The following is a 25,113-nucleotide window of genomic DNA, read 5'->3' as shown; positions in this document are numbered from 1 at the left end:
TTCATGTTTCACGAGTATAATTTGATGTAGTCTTTTTAATAAAGACAATTAAAGTATTGTAAAGGTGGAATTATAAATTCAAATTTTCACAAGTTGATACCTTGACAATACGGGCTCTAATATGAAGTTTATAACATGCAATGTTGATACCAACCAGGCAGGTAGAGCTAACAAATATTTAAATCATAAGACCAAAAATTGCGAAAATAGGTAAGGACATTCTATTCCTGTAAAATTGTCTCAAGGAGGGACTTATCCCTAATTTTTTGAAATCTGTTCAAAACAGGAATGTCTTGTCGTACTGGCATAGAAAGACACAAGATAAATCCAACACTCTATGGATTAGGAACGAAATTAAATTTCTTTATAGGAAAAAAGCATTACTCAACACTCAGTTATATGAGGCCCATCTCGTTGCGTCTTCCTCCATTGCCCCATTAGAATGGAATTCTTTTCAAAATTACGTAAATGATAAAATCGCATACCTTCTTGTAGATAAACAGAACAAGTTAGTCAAAAAAAAACCAATACACTTAGGTGCAATAGTAAGAGAACTGAGACTGAGACTGATTCTCCTTCGTCTACGGATAATAACAATCCGACTCATTCGACCATTCCTGTATTTCAAGAGCCTGTTATTTATCGTTTAGAGACCCGTTTTAATAAGTCTGAAGTAAATGTTATGGAGAAAGGTCCCAAACTCAATTGGTCCGTTCAATTCAAACTTAAAGACGCGATCACGATCACAGCGGAAGCCGAAAATGCAATTTAAAAGTTACCGATAGAGAACCAAACTGAGACTAGATATAATATAAAGAAAAAAACTTTCTAATTTAATAAATAATAACAAAGATAGAGCTTCTACACATCATAACCAAACAATAGCTTCACTGAAACAGAAAATTAAGGAGAATGGTTTGATTGTGACTAAGGCGGACAAAGGGAATATGACGGTCATGATGAATAAAGAATCATACATACAGAAAACCGAAACCTTTTTCGCAGAGAATTCATTCAAAATTATAAAAAAGACCCGACGAATATCATCCAGAGAAACGTAAAGCAACTTCTTAAACGATCTTCTTTCCTCCTTAATGAAAGGGAGTCCCAGAAACTTATTAATATGAACCCGGGTATTCCGATGGCTAGGGCACTACCGAAGGTACATAAAGAGAATATACATATAAGACGTCTAGATTTATACACAATTTTAAAAAAAACTTTATAGATTTAAGGGTAATAAGTCTATTAAGAATTCCAAAGAATTTTGCGATCGTATTAAAGATTTAAACATGCAGTCAAACCATAAGATGTATTCAATTGGCGTCAAAAACATGTATGAATATTCCAGTATCAAAAATGATAAATCCTGTAAAGAATAATCTACTTAAATACAGTAATTTGAGTAGGCAAGAGATCGCCGATTTTATTAATATTTTGGAGTTCGTCACCGCTAATAATTACTTTACCTTCAACGGCCAAATATATAAACAGGAAGGTCTTCCTATGGGGGCCCCAGCTTTGGGAATTATGGCGGAAATTTATATGGATTTTCTTGAAAATAGTAAAATCAATAACATTAAAGGAATAATAAGCTGGTTGAGATACGTAGATGATACGTTTACAATAACTGACCATAGCATTACTAATGGACAGGAGGTATTAGAACAATTAAACAATATGGATTCGCAGATTAAATTTTCTTTCGAAAATGAAAATAATAAAGCATTAAATTTTCTTGACATTACAATTATTAATGACTCTAATAAACTTAGGTTTAAAATATTCAGGAAACCCACTCAAACAGCAAACGTAATTAGACAAAGTTCCGTAAACCCAGCAGCATATAAGAGGGCCTCCTTTTACTGTATGATTCACAGAGCTTATAATATACCCATGTCAGAAGAAGATCGTAAAAATGAGTTGGATACTATTTATTTTATAGCAAAAAGAAACGGGTTCAACAGGCAATTTGTGGACAAAATTATTAACAAAATTGAAAAGAAATCATTTTCCACATTAACCAAGGATACCAAAAAGAAAGAAGATAGTTACGCCCTTTTCATCTTTAGTCACAGAAAAACATACGAAATCACGAATGTTTTCAAGAAACTTAATATGAATGTTTCCTTTAAAACAACCAATAACAACGCCCATCTTTTCTTTAATCAGCACACCATCAATAACGACAATAGCAAATTTCAGAAATCAGGTGTTTACAAATTAAAGTGCCAGCAGTGTTCCACCAGTTATATTGGACAGACAGGCCGCAATTTTAACATAAGGTATAATGAACATGTTAATGCGTCAAAGTACAGCAGATTCTCAGCATTCGGTTCACATATGGACGATACCAATCATACATTCACAGGCATACAACAAGATCTTCAAATTCTTCATTTATGTAAGAAAGGAAATCTATTGAATATTTTGGAAAACATTTTTTATAAATATTGATAAAAAATTCAACCCAAATTTATAATCTTAATGAGATATCGGAGGATATCAATATACTTTTTGAGGAGTTAATCAATAAATTCTTTTCACGAAGGCGCATGAGTAATACTCTACCTCACGCCTCTCCCCTTACGTCAAACTCCCTTCAACCTCCCCTCACTAGCACTTGAGGTGGAGTGGTCAACGTAGGACGGGCAAGGAGGCGAGTGACTGGATGGGCACTTAGTCCATATTTTAATTGAACTGGTTCCTCAATTCTTTCATATTTTTCTTTTTCTTTTTAGGCCCCTATTGTCAACACATAATCAAGTTCAACTTGCATCATCAGTATAACTCCACCTCTTAATCAAGAAAGCTATTTTAATGTGGTGTTATCACCACACTGTCTTATGCGCAATATGCATATAATTTTATTCGCACAGCCACTCACATTGTTTTATAATTGAAAATTCGTTGTTTTGAACAACAAATTAATCTGTGATTTTAATTGGACTTCATGCTTCATATCATGTTCACGTCGCACCATTTTAACATTGAAGATTGACAAGACGCCATCATGCCACGTCACAGGATGCAAAGACTTTTTATTCACTTATTTCAACGTGTCCTCACCTTATTTTTAATGTTTTGTATTTGTGACTGAAGACGTCCCATAAGAGGACGAAACATGTTTCACGAGTATAATTTAATGTAGTCTTTTTAATGAAGACAATTAAAGTATTGTAAAAGCAGAATTATAAATTCAAATATTCACAAATTATCTCTGAGATAATTCACTGCAGTTCTAGTGAGGTAAATGATGTAACGGACCATGAAGTTAATGTAAAATCTTTGGCAATGTCACTAACATGATATGTGTTTTGTAAATATTCCTTTCTTTCATTTTTTTAAATTTTAAGTGCTAACATATGAACAAAACACTCAAATTTCAACCAGGTAAATGACCTTGCAGTTAATGAAAAATGGTTCAGAATGTCACTTGCATGATATGATATTTATAAATACCCCTTGCTTTTATTTGTTTCAACTTTCAGCTATAAAATATGGGCCAAACTCTCAAATTCCAACCAGATAAATGACCTTGCAGTTAATGTAAAAATGGTTGAACATTTCTCTAACATTAAAATTAATTAATTAAAACGCCTTTATTTTACTTTTTGTATCTCAAATGAATGATATTAGTGATATTACTAACTTTTCTGCCTATCTTACCTGTAACAACAATCTGCTGAAAAAATACACGGCAGGTTACACCATGCACATCAATAATACCCAGTTAAGAGGTTAATAATGACCCTCGGAGGTAAGATTTCCTAACTACCTGACTCAAAATTAATTGTAGTTAATGTTCTACTTAGGTATGTCCTTTTAGAGGACTCGTGTGTGAACAAAGCTGTACATGATGTAAATATAAAATCAAGAGATTATGTAAAAGTTTTAGAAATGTCTATGTATGATATAGATGTTGATTCCCATAGGGAATCTGAAATATTTGTCCTGAATGAGCAAATTTATAATACCAATATAAATGGTCTGTTATTGGACATTATAAATTTTCCAGCTAGCTCATTCTTGGTTGCCAGCGTTTCGCCCTCGTGTGCTAGGGTGGGCTCATCAGTTGGTACCTAGCACACCTACCAATACGCTGGCTAGTGCATACCGTGGAGGCCACTGCGTAGGCTAACTGGAGCCACCGGCAGTGCCAATGCACTAAGAGACTTTGTCTCATCACTAAAAATTGATGCCTGCTTGGCCATCAGATGATATAGATGTTGATTCCCATAGGGAATCTGAAATATTTGTCCTGAATGAGCAAATTTATAATACCAATATAAATGGTCCGTTATTGGACATTATAAATTTTCCAGCTAGCTCATTCTTGGTTGCCAGCGTTTCGCCCTCGTGTGCTAGGGTGGGCTCATCAGTTGGTACCTAGCACACCTACCAAGACGCTGGCTAGTGCATACCGTGGAGGCCACTGCGTAGGCTAACTGGAGCCACCGGCAGTGCCAATGCACTAAGAGACTTTGTCTCATCACTAAAAATTGATGCCTGCTTGGCCATCAGATGATATAGATGTTGATTCCCATAGGGAATCTGAAATATTTGTCCTGAATGAGCAAATTTATAATACCAATATAAATGGTCAGTTATTGGACATTATAAATTTTCCAGCTAGCTCATTCTTGGTTGCCAGCGTTTCGCCCTCGTGTGCTAGGGTGGGCTCATCAGTTGGTACCTAGCACACCTACCAATACGCTGGCTAGTGCATACCGTGGAGGCCACTGCGTAGGCTAACTGGAGCCACCGGCAGTGCCAATGCACTAAGAGACTTTGTCTCATCACTAAAAATTGATGCCTGCTTGGCCATCAGATGATATAGATGTTGATTCCCATAGGGAATCTGAAATATTTGTCCTGAATGAGCAAATTTATAATACCAATATAAATGGTCCGTTATTGGACATTATAAATTTTCCAGCTAGCTCATTCTTGGTTGCCAGCGTTTCGCCCTCGTGTGCTAGGGTGGGCTCATCAGTTGGTACCTAGCACACCTACCAATACGCTGGCTAGTGCATACCGTGGAGGCCACTGCGTAGGCTAACTGGAGAAGAATTTCCTTTTTCTGTCACATATCAAGATTACCAGACACCAGGATATCGAAACAACTATTTGATTACTTTTTGAAAAATAAAATCAATAATAATTGGTTCAAAGAAGTTCAGGATGATTTGGAAGAATTGGATATAACTCGGCAACAAATCAAAGACAGAAAAGAGAAGAGGATTTTGAAGAACGAAAGCATAATTCTCAAACTAAAAACAGTTGAACAGAAACAATATACTATATCAGACACACAAAGGGCTTCCAGGTCGGAGAGGATGAGAAAGTTCTGGGAGAAGAAAAAGAAGAAATTAACTCAAATGTATTGATTTAAGTGCTCCAATGTGGGCATAAAGTATGTAAATAAATAATAATATATAAATAAACTCAAATAATGCCTCGGAAGCAACTGAAAATTTTATACAGTTACTAGGTTATTGTGTGGAAGAGTGCTGTCCTAGAACTACGAAGGTAATTAACAGATCAAGGAAGCATAAAGGGAAATGCTACGCTCCTCGCATCACAACATCAGGAATTTAATGATGATCTAGTAAAATAAAGCAAAGCAAGGAAAACAAACAGATAAAGAAAATTATACCCTCATTAAAAAATCTACCATAAGGAAATTCAACTGGCAAAACAACAAGCTAATGATTATTTTATTAATAACTCTAAAAATAAATGTAAGGCGGCCTGGTCCATCATAAACAATGAAATCGGGGGGGGGGGGGGGGGAGAGGGAGAATTCTGTGCCAATAGAACCGAATGTACTTAATGAATACTTTATAAACAGTGCCAAACATACGAATATCGGTAACACCTCTGGAGACAATGAAACTGCATACAACAATCTACTAAAGAATAGTGTAACTCCTGAAAATAACAGACCCCCCCCTTTAAATGGCAAGTTATAAGCCCTAAGAAAGTCTGCAAAATAGTTTCAGAACTAAATTGTTCAAACTGTGAAGACTACTATGGCATAAGTAATTTTATTCTAAAAGAAATTATTGACATAATAATAATTCCTCTAACTCGCCTCATCAATTGGATACTGGCTAAGGGGACTTTCCCAGATGGTCTAAAAATTACAGTTACAATTCCTGTGTTTAAGAATGGAGATGATATGGATCCAGGCAGTTATCGACCCATTTCAATTGTTCCAATCATATCTAAGATAATAGAACATTGTATAAAGTATAATTGAAAAGTATAATTTACTAAATGCCACACAGTTTGGGTTCAGAACAAATAAATCCACCATTAAAGCCTTAGAAGCTGTTGTGACTGAACTAATTCAAGGCTTTGAGTCTCACCACATTACAAGTACTACACTGTTAGACCTCAGTAAAGCTGTTGATTCAGTACCGCACAATATACTAATAAGTAAGCTTAGCTACTATGGCGTGTAAGATTTAGAGTTATTATTAATTACATCCTACCTCAATGACAGGTATCAAATTGTACTGGTTGAAAATCAATGATCTGGGGCTCTCAAAGTAAAAACAGATGTGGTTTAGGGTTCAGTTATAGGAACTTACCTCTTCTTTCTTTATATAAATGATATTGTCAGTAATTTACCCTGTAGGTCAGTGCTCTGTGCAGATGATATTACTATCATAACAAGCAATAGAGACTTAAAATATGTTGATGAGGAAAGGATAGAAATGCTACACAAATCATCCTCTTGGTTGCAGGCAAATAAACTTATCCTAAGTAATAACAAGACAGAAGTGATCTATTTCCATTTAATTAATTCAGATCTGGGTAATAATGACTAAAATTCTGTCAAATTATTGGGATTGTATCTGGATTGTACATTAACCTGAAACACACACACGCAAAAGTTATGTACAAAACTGGCTAGAGTGATATTTTTGCTTCACAGACTTAAAGGATCAGTTAGTAGTAGTCAGAGGATGAGTGCATACTATGCCTTCTTTCACTCACACTTATCATATGGTACCATGTTATCGGGTAACTCAACAGGGGCTCAAGATGTGTTCAAGTGACAAAAGAAGGCAAGAAGATGTATTAAAGGTAAGGCCACAAGGGAGTGATGTAGACCTATGTTCCAAGACCTTGCAATTATGACTCTTCCGTCATTATACATTTATCATAGTTTACTCAATACTGAATAAAATCTCATTGACCTAACAACTCCCAGAAATGTACACTCATATGGCACAAGATATAGGAACGATTTAGATTTACCACATGTTAGGCTGAGAAACTGCCTGCTGTCATTTCTTGATGGATACAGTACTTTTGCATTCATCTCTTGGCACAGGCCAGAGCAAAGTGTAGCTTCCACTGAAGTCCCAGTCTCATCCATGGCTGTGACAATATGGAAGCTGCTGGGGTATAGGTAGTGCTTATTAATGACATTCAGAGCACAACCAGTGTGTCTGAGTGTCATGAAAGGTGTTGCTCGTAGGGTTAGTTGTGCTACAATAGCACTGTCTGGCCCAGTGAGGAAAGCAATGGCAAACTACCTCACTCCTCATCTGCCTAGTATGCCTCATTTTGGTACTGCCATTGGTTTTTGTGGTTTCCCTATGAATGCATAGCCTTTGGTGATGCTATTTGAGGATCCAACCAGCCTCTGGGCTGATGACCTAACAGACAGACAGGCTGAGAAAAACACAAGAAAACTGTAGGTGTAATGGCATTAAATTATTCAACAAACTACCTGCCCAAGTAAAGGATATGCCCCCATGTAACTTCAAAAGAACCCTAAAAATTGGTTGACATCCAATAGCTTCTACTCAGTATCTGAATTTAAAGAAAAAATAACACTGTTTCAAGGGGGGTAATAAAGGCCAACACCATCCTACACGTTGGTAAATTATTAGTTATTTATCACTTTCTTGGACAAATAGTGTTATTACTTTAACTTTTATGTATATAGTTGTATTTACTTTCTATGCTTAATGAGATACTTGTAATGTTTTGTAACCATGCACCATTGACTCTGTTCATTGCAACTGCCAGTTGCCTAACGACAACAAAAATTATTCTATTCTATTCAATACATAGTCTACTTATAAACTGAAAAGTGGCTATCATCTAAATACAGAATAATTTTTCACTTGCAGGTACCGGTATATTATTTACACAGTGGTTTATTGCTGTGTGCCGTATTGCAAAAGCCAGAGCGGGAAAAGTAAAGGCATTTCGTTTCACGAATTCCCATGTGATGCAGAGCTAAGACGGAAAAGGATGAAAAATATCTCACGGGACAGTTTGGTTCCAAATTTTGAATTCAGAACATCATTTATGTGTAGTCTGCATTTTGCTGAAGAAGATTACCGCTCCGGACTAAAAATAAGGAAATTGAAAGAAAATATATTTCCTTCCATATTTAAAGATTATCCCAAGCAAACTAGCAAGGCAACCAATAAGGAAACATGAACTAGAGCAAAACATTGGAAAGAAGAGGAAGAGAGAGGAGAATTTTGATGATGAATCAGGTGTTTACGATAACAATGCTTATTTCGGTCTGCTGGCTGGTAGTTCCCGTGGTCTGTTGGAGTACAGGCAACCAAGAAGTGCCTTGAAGCCAACAAAGACAGAACAGTTTGTGGCTGAAATTGTGGTGTGCCAATTAGAAAACAAAGAAGCTGTTAATCTGATTTGGAAGTAGAGAAAGCGAAGGCGGATGAGTTCAGCAATCACTATCATACTAATTTAAAACCAATAATAGACACCAATGAGCAGAATCTTGAAGACTCATACTGGGCCAAATGTTAAAATCACAACAAGCTGTCATCCCATTGGTCAGAAAACTTCATTATCTAGCAATTTATTTCTCTGAAGGGTTAAACTGCTTACACACAAAATAATTTATCCAGTTTGCCGTCTAGGAGCACATTGGGTTATTACCTAGGAGACATGTTGTATGAAACAGGAATGACAGATCTGTCAAAGAAAGGCTTAATCATAATTCATTTATTTAAATACGTCGTTAATACTATTAGCAGTTCGTCATTATTAAAAGCCGTATATGTTTTGTGAAACTTAAAGGGTTCTCTTCTTCAGCAGCGTAAAATTACCAACATACTCTTATCTGAGTCGAAACTGAAAGGAAATTGCTTCCACTATAACAGAAAAATATAATTTCAATTTACAAAGAGAGAACCAATGTAATCAACCAAGTGATGTTCGTTGCCATCTGTGGGTACTGTAGAACAGTTTGTCCTCTTTACTTTCACCATTGTTGGTTATTCTCTATCCAAGTATACTTCCTATTCCAGTATTTCTTGCATCACCTATCTTCAATCAACTGGATTTCCATTGTGTTTGTTTTGGATTTATTTATTTTAATAGTTTACTTTTTTCTAAGACTCTGTCCACAACATTTAGCAATTTCTTAAGAATTTCAGATATTGTTAAATATCAGTGCTCCCAACCCAGTACTGATAGGGAAAGAGTTGTGCAAACTCTTGTCTTTACAGATGCATTTCTCCACGTGTTCAGAGGGGCTGTCATTTAACATACCTGACGGAACCCCTTTCTTGAAGAGGAGGCGCAAAGGGCTGTCCAGCATCTGTCGTGTGCCGTTCACCGTCACACTGATGATGTGCTGTGGCTGGAAAGGGGATGACGAGTTTGCTCCAAACAGCTCTGGGGAAGTGAAGATATTGAAGACTAAGCGATGTCGACTAGACTCGTTGAAGAACAAGGAGTCGGGCAACAGCACTGCTGACACGACATCAGAGCCCGGAATATAATCCAGACTGTCTATCATTGACAATGTTTGGATGTCCTGAAAGAGAGAATACAGTCAAACATCTAGTAACTGAACTTTGAAACATCTCTAAGGACATTTCACGCTCAGGTAGGAAACATTTTTCTGTAACTCTAAGTTCTGCAGAACATTACCCTTATGCATACCCTATTATCCCCACACAGAACTAGCTCCTATAGTAGCAAGTTGTCTCCTTAAACAAGTATAAGTATTCTTTATATTTTAGTGAGAGTGTATTATTTGACTAGCCACATATCACAGCAGCTTAAAACCCTCCTTTACACTACTTCGCAACCCTGGTTGAGCTCTTTAGTACAGTAGAAGTCCAATAGTTCGGGACCGGCCCAGTGCCGGATTACCGAAAATGCCGGACTATCGGGCGGTACCTCTTACTACGATATAGGTTAAGGCGTACAGCGAAAACAGCTGTAACATGAGGTTTTGCAGTAAAATGTTGATCAGCAGAATCATTAGTTTAATAACACACTCCTCTTTTCAAACGTGTTGTTTCTTATTGCCATTCCACAATAATTTAAAGATAAAAATTTCATTGTTCCGTATTGAAATTATTGATGTTAAAAATTAAATAACTAGAAAGGAGGTTCAACCTATTCAATACTCAAAAGAAAGAAACGTAGCAATCACATTTCTATTTAAATGGGACCGGTTTCGACCTTAGTCTAGGTCATCATCAGCCATTATAAACAACAACCTAAACAAATTCAGTAACCTAAGTAAACTTGAAATTCAAGACTTCATGTCTATTTTAAAATTAGTTCTCAACAATAATTATTTTACCTTTGACAACACCATTTATCAACAAGATGGCTTGGCTATGGGCTCACCTGCTTCTGGCATTCTTGCTGAAATTTACCTCGACTTCTTAGAAAACACAAGAATTAATAATAATAATAATTTCTCCAACATCCTCTTTTGGGCGAGATATGTCGACGACACATTGGTAATATTAAATGAGGAATCAACCAACGCAGCCTCTACACTTCTTCATCTCAACAACTTAGACTCTAACATTAAATTCACCCTCGAATCAGAACACAACCAAACTCTTAATTTTCTAGACCTAACTATTACTAGACATGCTTCTTCTTTATCTTACAAAATTTTCAGAAAACCAATCCAAACAGCAACTACAATAAGACAAGATTCTTCGCACCCCCAAGCTCATAAACGTGCTACTTATAACAGCTTAATTTTTCGTGCCTTCAACACCCCTATGTCCAAAAAAGATTTAAATAATGAATTAAACACCATCCGCAACATTGCTAAATTTAATGGCTTTAACAACTCCTTCATTAACCGCATCATCAACAAATTCAAACACCGTCCAAAAACCACTTTATCTAAAGACACAATAAAACCAACTGCTTTTTCCACCTTCACTTTTACTCAGGATGCTTATAAAATAACTAATATCTTTAAAAAACATAATATGAAAATTTCTTTTAGAACTAACAATAGAAGTCTTGATATCTTACACAACTCTAAATCTCTAAATAAGTCTAATGCCTTTTCTAAATCTGGTGTATACAGATTTAAATGCAACAACTGCAGTTCCTCCTACGTCGGACAAACTGGCCGCAACTTCAATATCAGGTACTCTGAACATGTCAACGCCATTAAATACAACAGATTCTCTGCCATAGGACAGCACATACAAGACTCCAAACATAGTTTCACCAGTATTGACAATGACATAAACATACTTAAAATCATTAACAAAGGCCCCCTCTTAAACATTACTGAAAATTGCTTTATCCACCTTGACCAGTACTTCAACCCTAATTTCAATTTAAACGACATTTCTGAAAAACCCAATATCCTTTTTGATTTCCTAATTCTTCTTCTCAAAAATTCCAAATTCCAAAACCCCAATTCTATTTTCCATGTCTTACATAGTTCCCACCCACATTTTCTACCTCCAATAACCCACCCTCCTAACCCACCTTAAACTACCCCTCCTTCATTTCCCTATCTTATCTTTCCTCATTACCATCTAACTTCAATTTCTTTTATTCTTTCTCTTATTTCACTATCTCTCTTCCTCGTTTAATTTATTCTCCTCTTTCAAAATATTTTTGTCTTGCGCCAACTTCGACTACTTCAATCATAACCTAAAAATTTTTTTTTTTTTAAATAGCGCACTGTGCATATAAGTTTTCATTTGTTTTCCGATATTGCGCTTTTTACTACATTTTTTTCTTCTCTCTACAATTGTTTTTTCAAGTCAACTGTTTACCAAGATCTTAGCTGGAGTACGGGTGCTCATTCGGTTATACTAATTGGCATCGTATATTTTTATATACGTACTTGGCTTTCCGCAGCCGTGACAGGTTCTGGACCTTCGAAACGTTCTCTACTCTACTTTGGTGTTTGGCCGCAGCGCGTGACCTTGAGTGTGCCGCGTAGTCACCGGGAGCTGGCGGCTTTCTTCTACAGATCTGTTCGTCTGCGAATTCAAGCCTTTTTGATCTTCGCAAGTTGATTATTAATGTTGTGACTTTGTGCAGAACAGTATGTGATGTCGTGTCTTTGTGCCTAACAGAGTGAAAAACTGACCTCCAACATTCATAAACATTTTACATGTTTTTTATGGCTGATGATGACCTAGACTAAGGTCGAAACCGGTCCCATTTAAATAGAAATGTGATTGCTACGTTTCTTTCTTTTGAGTATTGAATAGGTTGAACCTCCTTTCTAGTTATTTAATTTCCACAATAATGTCGTTGATGTTTTTATCTGTAGGTCTTCCTTTAACATTTAAGAGTCTTTCCATCTACAACTTCTCTTTTCGTTCTGTCCGCTTCAATTTTTGAAGGCATGTTCCCATCCGTTTTTGAAAGTGGCCCGTACATTCAATTATTGAAATCTGTTTTTTTTAAATCATATGGTTGGCTTTCCAGTACTCAGTATAGCACACAGCCTTCTAGGCTGAATATTTCCAGAGATACTGTAGAGATATTTAAGTAAATCAATGCATAGCAAATGGATTTTATCAGATACATTTGCACTATTAAATTTGAAATAATAAAAAATACACTTCGATTGGTTTTGACAAATAATGCATCAATTGTTCACGAGAGATCATTATTAAGAGATAATAACATTTTAAAAATCCTGGAATGGTGCCGGGCGTTCCGGACTGTCGGATGCCTGACGAATGGAATTCTACTGTATAGGGAGCTTCTGACCTGCTGGATTAGTTGAGCTCTGCTCAGAACGGTAACGCCATCGCTATGGAGAAGAAATGTGTGCTGAAAAGTTTAACAGCAAGTGAAAAATAGAGGTTGATTGAAGAACAGAAAATGCTGGGAGAAAGAAGAAAGAAATTGCAGCAGCTACCACGTAATCAACTGTTACATTTGTGCTGCTGCTGCTGCCCTGTTGTTACATTTGTTTGTTTTAACATTTTATGTTAGGGTACTGCTATTATGTTCTTACGAACTGTTATATGTTGTTATCAACTGTTACTACGTTATTATAGTACTCTGGCACCATGTGTTGATCGTATGTTAGGCCAAAGCTACTGTTCAATGACAGAGTACAGGTTTAACTTCAATATTACTGATAATGATAATAATAATAATAATTAAACACTTTTATGCGCAGTGGAATATAGGCCAGAGGGTTCGGGGACGTAGAGGATGGTAACAAGATGTGCAACTAAATGAAAAGATAATTTTGATGATAATAATAACAACCTTTTACTAGAATATGATATACATGTATGAACACAAGTGACCAGCAGGTACAAAGCATAACAAATATAATTCGATGGATACTGAGACAAATATGGAAGTGTATGTTATGTGTTTAGTTTAAATACATTGCATAGTTAATACAGATGGATAGACGTGGAAACACTTATGCCAAATCGTTAATAAGTCTCATAAATTTAACTGAATAAGTAACACAGTTCAAAAGAATCAACAGTGAGATTGATCAAATGATAGTTAAGTTAATCACAATTCAGTCCTAAATTTTAAATACCGGTACCTAATACCATACAATTGTACAAAATTTCAAACAAGATGAGGGGTGGAGGCAGGACGGGAATGAGGAAACTGAGAGACACAACTGACGCAGAAAGAGTTCTAATAAGAGTAACGGCAGGCACATGAAGATAGAATTTGCTTGAAGAGTGAAGTAGTTCAAAATAGGTAAAGCATGCAAGTCCAAGCTTGCGTTAAGGATTAGTAGCCAAAAACACAAATGGATATTAGTGCCGTGGAATTGCGTGACTCTCCCAACTCCGTGATTATTTAGAAAGATGAACGCAAGTGTGTTTTACATGAGTTTATCTCTATGTCTCACCTGAAACCAAAACGGCAGCAGTCGAAGGGACTAGAGAAACCAGCTCTGTCCAGTGTGGTGTGCTCGCACATCCAGCGGGGAATGGCCTCTCGTTCAACTTGCCCAGCTGCGCGACGTGAGGCATTTTTATATGACTGACAGTTCATTCTAGAATGTGTAAGACATTAGAGCGACGTCAGGTGACCGAGAGAGTCAGCTGATCGTTCAAAATGGCAGTCAGTCTGTGGAGAACAAGTCCGGCAGATGGTAGTGTAATGTGAATGGCTGGTACACAAGGTTAGTTGGGGCACAACAGCACACAACCATCATGAAAAATAGACAAGATTTCTAAAACTATGCAAATTCACGTTTTTGTTCGGAAACAAAGCATTACAGCTGATTATTCCTTTTTAACACGGATATGTTTTGAGCCTGGCATTTATCTCAAATTAGCGTAATCAATTTTGCGTTGACAAATAAATACCTGTAACCAGACAACCACTGCACATCGTAAGGACGGAAGAACGATGCCATTTTGATGGATGGAAAGGCATGTTTTTGGAAGATGTTGATGTTGGATGCATTACACCAAATAAGAGAGGCTATAAATGAAGCTATAGCAAATAATTTTAACAGGAAAACATTAGTTTAGAAAGGGAAAGTTTTTTATTTTCTGGAACTCTTTTTCTCTTGCGTGGGTGGAATGAAAGGATGCAACCACTGCACTGTCATAAGTGGAGAGGGGAACAATGAAATAATCTCTACTCACTCTTTCGTCTTCTAAGCCCTAACACATATCTACATTTTCCTGCGTAGCTCGTGAGATATGACAGTAGGAAAGGAGAGGTGCATACGGTAGTCTACTTCTGTCAAATAGCACCCTGATCTAGGCTTTACATCTCCATCTGACGGACAAATCGCCATCAACAGAGTAATATGCCCTCACTGTGGAGAGGTCTAGAACTGAGTCCAGGCTCTTGGTATGTAATATAGTGATTTATACCACCACCTCTCCTACCCTACTGGCCAACATTCTGATGGTGAATTTTTTTTCCTACCAATGGGACTCGAACCGGCTAACCACGGTGTCAGACCATAGACTTGATGCCTTAACATGGCGGGAGTTTTCCACAGTAACTTGTATTCGTAAAAAAAATTGTCTAGAGTTTTCTGAGCTGATTACAGCATATAATTACTAGATATTTATCAGAGTTGACTACGGCGGAAATCATATGCAGTGATTGGACAAAACTAATGTTTCTTGTAAACAACTATTGTTACCACTTTCACTCTTTTAATAAGAATAAGGAATATCGGTGATGTGAAGACGGGACTTGGACAGCATCATTGCATACAAAGACAGTGACCAATAGTCACTTGGTGCCAGCGGTGAACAATCTCATTACGCATGGTCAACCATTACAGATAATGCGTACGGTAGTAAGTTGAGTTGATCGAGTGCAAGTTTTATTTACACTACTCTGTGAGGCCTCGAACGACCTGTAAGTTTAATTGGTGTTTATACAAATAAGGAGGAATAAATTTGCATATCTAATTCTTTGGCACTAAAATATGTTAACATATCTGGATACACATTACAACAGTATTTCTTTTCTGACATAGCGGATGAAATGTTCCAGTGGATATGTTTTTCATTGGTTGTGAATAATATGACATGTTGAAATTTTAGATATCATCATCATCATCATCATCATCATCATCATCATCATCATTTTCCAGCTCCAGTTTTTCGAGTGTGATGTGCAAGCAGTCAGCACTTCTTCCAGTCAAGGTATAGTTTCCGTTCCTCTATGACCTCCCACTTGACATTCCTTTTGCTGACCTCTGATTTCAGTGTCTATCCGTCAATTTCTTGGCCTCCCTACGGGTCAAAGTAATTCCTTACTGTTTTCGTTTTGTCCATCCTCCTAACATGTCTAAAACATTGTAGCCTACGTCTTCCTAAAAGCTCGGTAACAGGTATTTTGATGCAACTTCCTTCCTGTTTCCTTCATTTCCAATCTTGTCCTTCATGGTCTTTTGGGTCATTGTTCTGCTGAATTTCATTTCTGTTGACTGGATTTTACTATTAGCCTTGTTATAGAGGGTACATGTTTAGAGTCCATGGATGAGAACTGAATGAAGTAAATATAAAACATGGTCAATTTTGCTTTCTGGGGTATTTGATCATCCCAGAGCAGATTTCTCACTTGGGAAACTTTTGAAGTCCTATTAAGTACTGTATTTCTTGGTTTACCATGTTATCTTTTGAAATAATACTTCCAAGGTATCTGAAGTTAGGAACAGATTGTAACAGAGTTCCCTCCAGGAAAATGTTTGAAACTGTGCCTCATTTCAACAGACTGATATACTTTAAACTTGCCATTCCAGAGATTTAGTTTCTCCTGTACTTCTGCTTCATTTTTCCCCAGATCAGAACATCATCGGCAAATATTAGAGTGTGAGGCTCTTTGCAATGATCTTTAATAGATTTTATGATCCGATCCATGACAATGCTCAAAGGAGCGGTGACAAGGCATTTATTTCCCTGCTGGACTCCTTTATCCCCTACTTGGACACAACTAAAGCATTTTTGGTAGAGCAGCCTTAATTTATTAATCAGGAAATTTAGCACACCCATACCTTCTGGCACACTGTCATAGGCAGGTCTTTCGTTGGGCTTGTACTCACTGGCACTTACTACCGGCAGTTATTGAATTGCCTGAATAGATTACCAGAAGTTTTAAAACCAGCAAATCTATGGCGGTATGCACTGGCTCTTAAAAGAGCAATCCTATAATTGTTTAAAAGTTCTATAAATTTACTGAATCAGTCAGGTACTAGAAAATAATCTCATATGATACACCTAGTAATGGGTGAGACGATAATATTGAAGAAAGATATTTCTTTCTGCCGCATGTTACAAAGGAAAAATGTGCTTCAACAATGAATTGCTTCGTCTGACATTAATCATTGTCGTCTGCTTCCACCAAACCAAGATGAATGTTAATTGGTAATAGTAATACAATATCTTAATGCTTAGTATTGAAACTAAGATTTAATCTATGTTTTATGTTAACGAGATTCATATCAAGAAATAGGTTATGTTTGAAACAGAATCTTGATTGCAATAGCAGTAGGTACTGAAATATGAAGCAAAACTACTTTACTAAAGTGGTTAAAACAAGAAAAATGTGGTGAAACCAATGAAGGTGAAAGTAATATTGCAAAATTTTTAATAAAGATAGTGAAAGTGCTTAAGTACTGTAGCAGTATTAAGGCAGCAGTGGAAATTGATTGATTATTATTTATTTTATTTTTTTTAATTTTTTTTTTTACCTTTGAACTTTGAAGAATTCTGTTTTAGAAACTCTTATTTAGAGGTTGTATCTACATTATAATTTATCTGTGAATTCTTATTGTTTTTTGTTGTCAAACTTTATGAAACAGAATTTGAATTGAGAGAAAATCATCCAAGGATACATGATAAAACGAGGGCTAAACCCAATCTACACCAAAGTACAAATGAGACCAAACACAGAGGTACAGAAAACTTGCATCACTACCTAAAACACTTCAGATTATTTGCATAGATATTCAGTTCTTCTGTATGTCTTAATATCTTAATATCTTAGTATTTCCAGAAGGGTACACAGTCTATCGTAGAGACCGAGGAGATAAAAAGGGAGGGGGGGTGTTTATTCTGGTGAAGGAAACTTACTGTTCACATGAATGGTTTACCGATGAAAGGGATGAAATATTACGGATAAAATTAGTTTGTGATAATATGAAGGAGGTGGGAATTATAGGAACATACAGGCCTGGAAGAGAGGAAAGAGACATGGAAATCTTTGAAAAAATAATAGATTATACTCGTAAAAACAATAATAATGATATGGTAATAATTGGGGGAGATCTAAATTTGCCTGAAGTTGAATGGAAAGGAGCTGCAAGTGAAGCCCATGAACAGAAACTGGCAAATAAGTTAATTTGGGAGGGAGGATTTACACAAGTAGTACAAGAACAGACTCGTCTCAATAACTTACTAGATGTATTCTTGGTTAAACCATGGGAAATTGTTGATAAAACTGAGGTAATTGAAGGAATAGGAGACCATAAGGCTGTAATAATGGATGTAGGACTCGTACCAAAACGGCTTAATAAGAGGGTTACACAAGACAAGAAATTGTACAGAAAAACTAAAGTTGATGAATTTGGGACTTACCTTAAATCACAATTCAGTTGTTGGATAAGTGAAGGGAGTAACGTGGATACACTTTGGGCTAAATTTAAAGGAATTATTTGGGAAGGAGAGAAGAGATTTGTACCTGTTAAGAAGGGGAAATGACCTCAGACCCTGTTTATTATACAAGGGAAATAAGAAAATTAAAAAGAAAATGTAGAATAGTAAACAGGAAAATCAAAGAGGGTAGGGAGAGTAGAGAAACTAGAAAACAGCTAATGAGGGAACTGAATAGAGTGAAAAAGGAAGCAAAAGAGAATTATAAGAATGGCATACTTCAAGAGGGTAATGACCACAAAGGGAAATGGAAAAAGCTGTATTCATATATCAGGAATCAAAAAGGAAAAGGAATCCAAATTCGTACAATGGTGGGAGAAGGGGGTGAACACTATTTAACAGATACTGAGAAAGCAAACCTATTTAGTAGGGAATTTAGAGATTCAGTAGATGATTGTCAAGAGTTGGAAACCGACACAGAAGATAGAGAGGGAGAGAGACAGAGGGAAACAAGAAGCTTCTCATTCACAAACGAAGATATTTTCAGAGAAATCCAACTACTTCAGCAAGGAAAAGCTGCAGGAAGTGATCAAATTACTGGGGAGCTATTAAAGATAATGGGGTGGTACATAGTGCCTTATTTAAAATTTCTCTTTGACTATGTCATAAATAATAGTGTAATACCAAAGGAATGGAAGGAATCTATAATAATACCAATTTATAAAGGAAAGGGTGATAAAAGGAAACCAGAGAACTACAGACCAATCAGCCTGACCAGTATAGTTTGTAAAATTCTGGAGAGTTTAATATCGAAGTACATCAGAGGGATATGTGATGATAAAAATTGGTTCATGAGGAGCCAGTATGGATTTAGAAAGAAATTTTCTTGTGAGGCACAACTGGTGGGATTTCAGCAGGACATATCAGATCAGTTGGATTCAGGAGGTAAGTTAGATTGCATAGCCATAGATCTTTCCAAAGCCTTTCATAGAGTGGAACATGGAATATTATTAAAGAAATTGGAGGGAATAGGATTGGACATAAGGGTTACACGTTGGATAAAAGCATTTCTAAATTCAAGGGTTCAGAAAGTCAAAGTAGGAAATAATGTATCTCAGGAAGAGAAAGTCTGGAAGGGAATTGCACAGGGTAGTATAATCGGTCCGTTACTTTTCTTAATGTACGCAAATGATTTAGGGAACAATATAACATCAAAAATAAGATTGTATGCAGATGACATAATTGTTTATAGAGAAATAAACAACATTGAGGATTGTTCAGAATTACAAAGGGACCTTGAAAGTATCCAACAATGGGTTGAAGAAAATAATATGAAGGTTAATGGAGGCAAATCAACTGTTACAACTTTTACAAACAGGAGCTTTAAAACTGACTTTGAATATACTTTGGATGAGGTAGTTATCCCAAAAGATGGCAAGTGCAAATACTTAGGTTTGAGATTTGAAAGTAATTTGCACTGGAAGGGTCATATTGATGACATTGTTGGGAAAGCATACAGATCATTACATGTCATAATGAGGCTACTTAAAGGATGCAACAAAGAATTAAAAGAAAAAAGTTACTTGAGTATGGTTCGTCCATTATTGGAATATGCAAACAGTGTTTGGGATCCTCTCCAAGAATACTTAATAAAAGAAATAGATAGTGTGCAAAGGAAAGCAGCAAGATTTGTAACAGGGGATTTCAGGAGAAACAGTAGTGTATCAGAAATGTTAAAGGAACTTGGGTGGGAAACTTTAAGTAAGAGAAGGGAGAAAACTAGACTTACAGGATTATATAGAGCCTATACAGGAGAAGAAGCATGGGGAGATATCCGTGAGAGGCTTCAGTTGGAAAATAATTATATCGGCAGGACTGACCACAAATATAAAATTAGAAGGAATTTTAGCAGAAGCGATTGGGGTAAATTTTCATTCATTGGGAAGGGTGTGAAGGAGTGGAACAGTTTACCAGGGGTAGTGTTTGATCCTTTTCCAAAATCTGTACAGATATTCAAGAAGAGAATAAACAGCAACAGAGAAAATAAATGAAGTGTTAGAGGGCATTCGACCAGTGCAGGTTATTGTAAATAAAAAAAATTAATTCCATCCCCTGGTCTAAGGAGTTTGGACAGCCAAAGTAGGGGACTGCTTGTAGGGGTGAAGTACAGTGGGGACTTCGAGGGCCCTGGGACCGCTACGGTAGCTGTGAAGGCCCTTCAGGAACTCAGAAAAGTGGTGGCAAAAGGGGCTCTGGTTAAGACGCAGCAGGTCGTTATGCTACTTAGGATCCAGAACGGGTAAAAAAAAAAAAAAAAAAAAAAGTAAATAAATAAATGCAATGTAAATATTAATGTTATACCAGTTGTATAGTATCATTTGAAGTAATTCCACATACTGTATATCAGTTGACTATATTTGTAAGTAGTACAGGAGATATTATAAGTAGAATTTTGTAAACAATATAAATTTATTAAGGATGAGCTGTGTGTTTAATAGAAAACATTGTTAGCGTAAATTGTATAATATTGTATTATAGGAAAAATTTTCTTCTCTTGTTAATTTAATATTTAGTGCTTGACAATAATGTATTTTAGTGTACCATTTGCCACCGAGGTAGACACCTCATTTGCAAATAAAGAGATTTTGATTTTTGATTTGATTTTGATATTATAATTTATTCTTACCTGTATAATTTGTAATCTGTAATAATTGTGAAACACGCTGTAACTTCCAGAATGGTATAGACACTAGAACAATTGAGAATATTCTGTACATTTTTTTTTGTGTGGCTATTTTGCTTTACGTCGCACCGACACAGATAGGTCTTATGGTGACGATGGTACAGGAAAGGCCTAGGAATGGGAAGAAAGAGGCCGTGGCCTTAATTAAGGTACAGCCCCAGCATTTGCCTGGTGTGAAAATGGGAAACCACGGAAAACCATCTTCAGGGCTGCCGACAGTGGGATTCGAACCCACTATCTCCCGGATGTAAGCTCAAAGCTGCGCTCCTAACCGCATGGCCAACTCGCCGGGTCTGTATTATGACCTACGGATTACGCACTCTAGAATATTCAAGAAGGTAGTTTTTTTGTAACGTATCTTTCTGGAAGACTGGCCAGCATATATTTAAAGAGACGATCTTGATGATGGAGTGAGTTATTGAGTTACTTAAGTTGTGGTCTGGAAGAGAGTTATTGTAGCACGTGGCTGACATGCCGAGTTAGGCAGTCTCCATGTTGAATTGATCAGTCATCATCTGTGGTTCAAAGTGTAACCTCTGTGGTATTTGGTGTCCATTGCCAACTGTTTAAAGATGGCAGCTTTGTTGATATTCTAAAGTGAAGTGTTTTTGTTTTGTGATACAGTGATTAAGGTTACGTGTGTATTAATTTATAAATATATATGAAAATATAATTGTATCAACTGACAACATCTCATGTGCATCTGTATGAGTACGTTACCTGGCGACCGTGACAGGACTATTGAATCTATTGGACTCAAAAATGAAGAACGACCAGAGTACGTGGGTTGTTCAAGAGCTGGAAAGGCAAACACACTATACATCTCAGCACCAAATGGAAGGACACTTAATACAGTATATCTGAAAGCTCTGTAAGAAAAAATAACTTTTTGAATATAATAGGGTCTTTTATATTGTTTTAATATTACTTGCAACATCCACCAACCTGATATCTTAAACACTGAAAGTAAAAATATAATTTAAAAAGTATAATTCATACAATTTGTGTAAAAATTATGTGTGTTAATATATATATAGGCCTAATGCTCTTTTGCTTTTAAATAAAAAGCATCTAACGGTTGATTTAAAAAACACAGGCAAAGCTGCAGGTACAAATGCCAAACAAAATGGAAAAGGGCTTGTGTAATCTACGGATGATCTCCACTTTTACAGAGCGACATATGAATTGCAGGAATGACCTTCGGTGATAATGCGGCCTATAAATACATTAGCGGATCTGTAAATGTGATATTACCATATTTCTCTGAATCCAAGACAATTTTTTTCTCAGAATCTCGTGTGAAAAATTAAGGGTCGCCTTGCATTCGCGACCTAACAGTAATGGGCACCACTGGCAGCAAAACAATGGATAGGGAAACAAGACATCCTTCTTCTTTAACTTACAAAATTTTCAGAAAACACACTCAAACAGCAACCACAATATGGCAGGATTCTTCACACCCTCAAGCACATAAACGTACTACTTATAACAGCTTAATTTTTCGTGCCTTCAACACCCCTATGTCTAAAAAAGATTTAAATAACAAATTGAACACCATCCATACTATCACTAATTTTAATGGCTTTAACAACATTTTCATAAACCGTATCATCAACAAATTCAAACATCATCGTAAAACTACGTTAACAAAAGACAAAACCAAACCCACTGCATTTTCTAGTTTTACTTTCACTCGAGATGCTTATAAAATAACCAATGTTCTTAAAAAACACAACATGAAAATTTCTTTTAGAACCAATAACAGAAATCTTGATATAATACACAACTCTAAATCACTAAATAAATCTAATACTTTTTCTAAATCTGGAGTATACAGATTCAAATGTAACAACTGCAGCTCCTCGTACATCGGACATTCTGGACGCAACTTTAATATCAGATACTCCAAACATATCAACACCATTAAATATAACAGATTCTCTGCTATAGGACAACACATACAACATTCCAAACATAATTTCACCAATATTAAAAAAGACATTAAAAATACTTAAAATCATTAACAAAGGCCCCCTTCTAACCACTACTGAAAATTGTTTTATTCACCTTGACCAATACTTCAGCCCTAATTAATTTAAACGACATTTCTGAAAAACCCAATATTCTTTTCGATTTTCTAATTCTTCTTCTCAAAAATGCTAGATTTCTAAACCCGAATTCAATTTTTCATGCCTTACACAGTTCCAACCCACATTTTCTACCTCCAATAACCCACCCTAAACTACCCCTCCTTTACTTCCCTATCCTATACTTTCCTATCTTCTTTTAACTTCCAGTTCTTTTAATCTTCTCTTATCTACTAATCCTCCTCCTGTATTACCTTATCCTATCTTTTCTTTTCACCTCTCCTCTCGAAGAAAAAAAATCTATTATCCGAATTGAACTGTATACTATATTACCACCTACAGTTCAAATTTACCTTACTCATACCTTACGCTACCTTAAGCTACCTCAAGTATGACCCGAATTCTTATCTTCAAGAAATAACATGCTATGCATATGTATTTTTCATTTGTTTCCAATATTGCGCTTTTTACCATTTTTCTTTTCGCAATTGTTTTTTACATCAACTGTTCCACATCTCTTAAGAATCTACAAGATCCTATTAACATTGATACTGCCGGGCTGAGTGGCTCAGACGGTTAAGGTGCTGGCCTTCTAACCCCAACTTGGCAGGTTCGATTCTGGCTCAGTCCGGTGGTATTTGAAGGTGCTCAAATACGACAGCCCCGTGTCGGTAGATTTACTGGCACGTTAAAGAACTCCTGCGGGACTAAATTCCGGCACCTCGGCGTCTCCGAAGACCTTAAAAAGTAGTTAGTGGGACGTAAAACAAATAACATTAATTATTAAAACATTGATACATACACCAGTTATATTAAATTGTATTATATATATTTTTATGACTGAAGCATTAGCAGCCTTGATCATTAAGCTATTCACCGAGTTTCATCGTCATTTAAAAGTACTGTGCTGGACATTGATTAGGCCTATGTTGCGCTGATCCTCAGGAACTAGCATCTCACTTCAATTAAACGATGTGTCTTCGACTTCTACACATTTTTGGGACTTGATATTTATTAAATTGTGTTGTGACTTCGCGCCTGACAGTGTATGCAGGCTGGTTGACTGAACTGTTCACCTCTCTCATAAACATTTTGAGGCACAGAGCTGGACATTGCGTGTGTTGTACTGCTCTTCAGGGGCTTGCGCCGTGCTTCATATAAGTGACTGATCTTCAACTTCTTCTGGATTTTATGATTTAAAATTGCACAGTGCTAATCCTTATTGTTTTATATTGCCTCTTCAACTGCTTTTGAAAGACTTATCCTTTAATTTCTTGTTTTCCTATGCATTGTTTTTGTATTTTCAATTGGCTGATGATGACCCAGATTGGTGGTTGGAACTGGTACCGCTTTTAATCTAATAAGAATGTAACACTACATTTCTTATTTACTTGTATTGAATAGGTTGAACCATTTTATGTCTTATTTCAATTTAATTGTGATACAGTTCAATATGGAACATTATGAAATTTTTATCTTTAAATACGTTGCTAGACATGGCAGCCAGTTGTACAGTGCCTCTGTATAACGTGACTGGATCTCAGGAAATAGTGAAGAGAGAATGACATTCTATTAGCCTCTACAGAAATGGCAGAATGGCATCAAAACATGCGAGCCTTTGAATTCTTAGAAAGGCCACAGCTACTCAGTGAAAGAATTATAATACGTCTATTGTACCTGACGCTTAGTAAAATAAAGTTTTATAGACAGCAAGAATATTTTCGTATTGTAGACACACGTTGAACAGGTATTGCCGGCAAATTTTTAATGTGTTCTCTTTGATATTATGATGCCAATTTTAAGTTAATGGTTATTAAACCTGCGGAAATAAAGAACAGTTGTGCAGCCACAAAAACAATATGGCATAACTAAAGCCAATGTTCGGCGTAGGCCTAAAGACAAATATAGTCTAAAAATGCGTACT

At 36.2% G+C, this 25,113-nt stretch overlaps 1 protein-coding gene across 1 annotated transcript in view; it reads right to left on the bottom strand.

Moving 5' to 3' along the window:
- The window catches only part of LOC136886794 (adhesion G-protein coupled receptor G4), an 87,347-nt gene that overhangs the window by 4,950 nt on the left and 57,284 nt on the right, over positions 1-25,113 (bottom strand). Inside the window, exon 9 of the mRNA XM_068230966.1 lies at positions 9,559-9,826. Coding sequence (XP_068087067.1) covers positions 9,559-9,826 — 268 coding nt within the window. The remainder of the gene's footprint in view (positions 1-9,558; positions 9,827-25,113) is intronic.

Source organism: Anabrus simplex, chromosome X (genome assembly GCF_040414725.1).
Source record: "Anabrus simplex isolate iqAnaSimp1 chromosome X, ASM4041472v1, whole genome shotgun sequence".
NCBI classification, from domain to species: Eukaryota; Metazoa; Arthropoda; class Insecta; order Orthoptera; family Tettigoniidae; genus Anabrus; species Anabrus simplex.
This window is presented reverse-complemented; position numbering and strand designations above follow the sequence as displayed.